This window comes from Atta cephalotes, assembly GCF_000143395.1.
Source record: "Atta cephalotes unplaced genomic scaffold scaffold00027, whole genome shotgun sequence".
In the NCBI taxonomy this organism is placed as follows: Eukaryota; Metazoa; Arthropoda; class Insecta; order Hymenoptera; family Formicidae; genus Atta; species Atta cephalotes.
In genome coordinates this window covers 2,886,270-2,892,044 of record NW_012130091.1, presented here as the reverse complement: position 1 = coordinate 2,892,044, position 5,775 = coordinate 2,886,270, and the positions used below count along the sequence as shown (strand labels likewise).

The 5,775-nt window shown below is 37.1% G+C and overlaps 1 protein-coding gene across 1 annotated transcript in view; it reads left to right on the top strand.

Moving 5' to 3' along the window:
* The window catches only part of LOC105620603 (protein trachealess), a 76,966-nt gene extending 74,586 nt beyond the window's left edge, over positions 1-2,380 (top strand). The window contains exons 12-14 of the mRNA XM_012202094.1: positions 583-730; positions 810-934; positions 1,050-2,380. Coding sequence (XP_012057484.1) covers positions 583-730; positions 810-934; positions 1,050-2,380 — 1,604 coding nt within the window. The remainder of the gene's footprint in view (positions 1-582; positions 731-809; positions 935-1,049) is intronic.
* The last annotated feature ends 3,395 nt before the right edge of the window (positions 2,381-5,775 follow it).

The window sequence follows — 5,775 nt, the reverse complement described above, 5'->3', positions numbered from 1 at the left end:
ATATATTATATATATATACTACACACANACANATATAATATATATATATATATATATATATATATATATATATATATATAAAGATTTGATTTTTTACAAAACAAAATATACGACATCGTCGCGATACTCTAACGTGTCTTCGTTCGATTCGATCCCTCGGACAGCGACAAACTATTCCCCGACACAAACGAGCACATTGTCATTGTCAAAGATAATTATACAGAAAATTGTCGATATGATCCTTATCATGATTAGCTTACGAAAGATTTAGAAAATCTATTTAACGAACGACTTATCTTTTGGCGGGACAGATTACGGATGTCACTTCTAAGAGCATTATACAGAGATGGAATCGAACATTTACCTGAAAGCAAACAAACGGTTGCTCAAGAATCGCATTCCCGATGTATATGATGGAATGTCTTTCTTTTCCTTCATTGTCGTACAAACGGTAGCTTCGACGTTAATCACATAGTACTTCCAAAAAGCTACGAAGTGCTTAAAAAAATAAGAGAATTTAATTAGTTAATGTTTTCGCGGATAAATCGGAAAAAAAATTCTTAACTGCGATTGTGATTTTAGTGATCCATAAAGGACAAGTGCTGACGCATTACTATCGGCTGATGAACAAGAGTGGCGGGTACACGTGGCTACAGACGTGCGCTACCGTTGTGTGCAATTCGAAAAATGCCGACGAGCAAAATATCATTTGCGTCAATTATGTCATAAGGTGAGTCATCAAACGAATGAGTAACGAACGAAGGAATTCACTTTTCAAATCTTATTGTGTTTAATTGTCTTTTTTATAGCGGCCGAGAATACGAAAATTTAATAATGGACTGCTGTCAGTTAGAGGACGGTGTCACCGGTGTCAAAAGAGAAGATACGGCCGGGAATGATCCGGAGAATGGATCGCCGGACGCTGACAGAGGAGGTACAAAACATTCTATGATTTAACAAAAAGTACATTTCCCCAGTTAGTCGATTCTGGAAAGAATTCTCATCTTCCTCCATCTTGAGGCAATATTCGTTGCGACTTTTGATTTTAGAGGGTCGTAGTCGAGGCGGCCCTACAAATCAACATCAGGAGCAATCGCATCGGTCACCACCTGAGGAACGGGAAGAGAGCCATCCATCGGAAAGTGAGAAGCGAGGTAGTCGGCATCACGAAAATATAGCTCAGTTGCAACAGGATTCGCAGACGGCGGTCGGGAATCTCGGCACGCTCGTAGTAAGATTACGAGGGCACAAGCGAAAAATTCATGACGACGACAGCAGCTCCAACGAAGAGGAGGATGAGGAGGAGCCTGCGGTGAAAGAATCGAATGGTGAAAGAACTCGCGCGCTCAGCCCTAGCGCGACATCCACACATTCGATGTCGACCACCGAACAGGCGCTCTGTTCAACCAGTCCAAAATCACGTCGCGCCGAGGGCAACAGAATGGACAGTGCCGAGAGCACGGGTACCTCAGTGAAGGATCTGGAGCAGGCTATGTCGAAACACCTCCCGGGGAGCTCGCTAAATAAATCGAACTCACCGGCAGCGCTTCATCAGCCGACAGATTTCAGCACGGACGCGTTACTGAAGCAGCAGCAGCAGCGGAGTACGATACAGTGGATCGGCGCGCATCATCATCTGGGACACCTCAGTCCACAACAATCCGCCACCGCTCCTTTACCCGCCTCAGCACTCCTTAGGCAACTTTACGCTGCCAATCGGGAGAGTGTGATACGTGCTAATGTACACGGAATCACATCAAGCGGCGGTACGCGCGCTCCTACATCGGCCGGTATCTATTATCCGGGTGAAACCGCCCCTAATGGACCTCTGCCCACGCCGCCAGGCTCAGAAGGCTCCAGCACGTATGGCGAGCACCAATTTGTACTCGCCGCTCACAATCAAAAAGGATCGAACGGCACCAGCTGCGCTGATGCTTTCACCAGTCTAGTTTCATCGTACACGTCTGCTACCGCGGCTGGCTACTCGGTGGACTATCATTCGGCGATGACACCGCCGTCGTCGGTCTCGCCACGAGACAAGCAGCAGCAGCAACAGCAGCAGCAACAACAGCAACAGCAGCAGCAGCAGCAGCAGCAGTTGCATCCCGTGAACGTGATAAGTAGTTACGAAAGCTCGTCGGCGTACACGGATCCCGTTCTTCGGCACCAGTACGAACCGGCCCAGCCGTTACCCTTAAAACCTCAAGTGTACTCGGCTACTGTCCATCCGAGTGCCTTAGACGCCGCAGCGGCATACGCCTCGGCAGGTCTGACGGAACAACCGCAGTTCTACCATCATCCAGCCAGTAGTGCCGGCTTCCACATCTACCACCCAAGCAACAAATCGACGACGAACGGCTGGTATACCTCGGCCTCCTAGTGGCCCCATCCGTAGGGGTTCCACCGCCCGTGTACGTGGAACACGTGTACTTAAGCGACTGTAATTAAATCCAAAGCCCTCTCCCTCGTGCATATCAGTGATACGCTATCTCGTCGCTATCTCGTCGTCTTTGGCGATCGTTGACGAGCAAACCTCGTTGTCGTTGGGATCGGCGGGGAAGTTTCACCACGCCACTCCTTCCTGCCGTGTTTTCGAAACTCGGCGTGTAACAATCGCTCTCTTCTCCATTATGTAGAACGATTTATTGTAATATAATGAATAAATTATTATATATATGTTGACTTTCCGGAGGTATTTGCGTAAGTATGAAGCCAACTAAGAAACTCATGCGTATTCACCGTGCGTGTTCCAAGTGATTTAACGCGACGCTCAAAGAGATCGTAATATATCTAAGGATTCGCGATTTATTATAAATGTGTAATTTACAGAACGATTCTTAATACTATAGTCCATACTTCAGATAATGAGTATAGAAACAAGAAAAAAGTATCGTATGAATATAGATCGTTTAAGTCTTTTTTTTTTCATTTTACAAGTTAACGAAGAGATATTCCAATATTGGAACATTTTTTAAATAATTTATTATAATTCGGAAAAAACTTAAACAATCTATCATTACATTTAACATTTGTTCCCGTTTTAGATGTTAGAGTTATGCTGAAGTATTATATTAAGAATTATTCTGTATATATGTACGTACCACAATTATATTATTTTAAATTGCATTTTAAGATGTCTGTGTTTATCTAAATTTATTTCTTTAAAACAATTGAATAAGTGATTAGATGATAGTTGAAATACGTTTTTCGACTTTGAAAAATAGTCAAAATTATTAAAAACCTGAAATTTTAATTAGATTAAAATCATTATCTTTTGTTAAAATATTTTTCTCCTAATAACTTTGACAATTTTTGACGATCGAAAGATAAGCGATCTAACTGTCATTCAATTGTTTTGAATAAAGAAATGAATTTATGGAAAAATAAATATCTTAAAATGAACAAGAGGAGAAAACAACTTCCGAAGATACTGTCTTCGCATTATGTTAAATATTATTACCGTGTTTAGCGGTGAATTACTCAAATGTGGTACTTGAAATATTTTGTACCATAATATTTCGTTGTGCGATGATTTTTATAAAACAAATGATACAATCCTTTCTCTCTCTGACACGCTGTAACATTTATTTAATGTTGAGAGAAAAAAAACGCTGATAAAATTTATCTCGATATTGTACGAAGCGTGTTTGAAAAATAGCACGACATACTTAAGAGAAATCGCTATCTCTATTAATTCGCGCTCGTCTCTGTTTTAGTCAATTAAATGTTGAATTTGTTACTCGGAACGCGCTATGTACATACGATCGGTCAGTCCCAAAGAGTTGTTACAAGCTTCTTGTTTTAGATTTTGACTTGCGATCGAGGAAGTAGCGAGATTTCTCGATAGAAAGTAAAGAAAACGACAATTGATTTATATTCGATATTACTTGTTATCTGGCCGTATTTTGCAGGTTCAATCGTGAAAAATGAGTTATTAGACTGGCGGATGAATGAAATGCGACTTATATAGTTGCAAACGAAGAGCAATCCGGAAAAAAAGACACGAGTGATATTAAAAAGACACTTTTATTAAATACGCACTGAGATTCTTTACTTATTGAAGACAGGAGACATTTGTATGTATATTTATAGACTGCTCTAGCGATATTACCTTCTAAATGTAGGATAGACAAAAATGTAGATATTGAGAGGGGACACGTATCGCGTAAAAGTCTTCTATACGCGAGAAGAAGTCAACATTGCTCTGGAGGTAGCGAATTCTTTTACGAAAGTTATTGTATTTTAATGTTTAAATATTTCGACCAGTTGTTTTTGACAAGTACACGTGTAAATACAGCTTACGTGCCTAAAAGTTCACTTGTTCAATATTCATCGCTTTCTTCCGTACTTGATTTAAAAAATTGAAGTACATTTGCAATATGACGAATTTCTCCCACATAATACTGATTTATAGAAACTTGTAGCTACGTTTCGCATGTTTGGATGCAACGTCACCCTACGAGGCAAGTCTATCAAGTAAATGCTTCGTAAAAAATATCGGTAAGTAATTGAATATTTATAGTAGAAGATGTTTAAGATTTAAATTGTTGATTTTTTTCTCGATTTTTTGAAAATTTTAACAATTTTTAAAACGTGCATTATGCACCAAAAATGTCTTAATAAAAAACACAAGAACGTACAGATGATTTATTTTTATTTAATTTCGTTCTCAATATAAAAAAGACATATTCCTTCAGATCATTATACCTCTTCTTGTTTCAAAAATTTGAGTATTATATTTGTATTTATTAGCGATTCATACAGAAACGTGAAAAATGCATGTCTTTTCTTCAATACGATCGTTGTACTATCGATTTATTAGCAAGAAATAACGAATGTACTATTCGTATAAAAATGACTTATGTACATTTTCATTTTGTATTACATGCTTACTATTAGTATACAATTTTTATCATCATCGTTATCATTTCTGCTGTTATTGTTATTACAATTATTATCCTTAATGCTATATTAATATTAAATTACTCTACAGTGAGTTTGCAGATCATGTAAAAAAATCTGTAAAATAATCACAAACAAATGTGTGAAAATAAAATAAATCTAAAAAAAAGTGTTAAACGCACTTTGGACGGTAGACATTTCGATTAATACTGCGAATATTATAAAAAAAAAAAAGAGAGAACAAAATATATAAGTAATTTATCTGTAGTAAAGACAGCTTTGTACATGGAAAATCTATTTATGTTACATAAAACACTCTTTTATGCTCCATTGTAAAAATGCATTTAAATTGGGACGTGTAACGATCATACCCTAATCACAAAATGATAATTATATAAAATAATCACTTCTTTTCTTCATTCGCGTAATGAACGTAATGAAGTGAAATGCAAAAGTTAAAATCATTCATTTACTATCTTTTGTACTTTAAAAAATTAAATATAATGTGTATATAAATATATATATATATACGTATATATATTCATATACTGGCAGTTATATTATGCAAAGTTTCGAGAAATGTATTAAGAAACAATATGAAATAATACAATAGTTTGATGAATATTATATAGCGAAATAAGATCCGAAAAAGCTAATCAAAACTCACATTCAGTTCTACGAAGTGTAAATAATTGTGATTTCTAAGCACTTTCTTAAATTTTTTATAGCATGATTCAAAGCCGTTACTTAAAAATTATTAGAGAAAATGACAAAATTTTTTAATTTTAAAATTCTTTAGGCCTCTTTATATGGCAGTTGTCAAATTCTACAGGGAGACAACACCATATATATATATATATATATATATATATA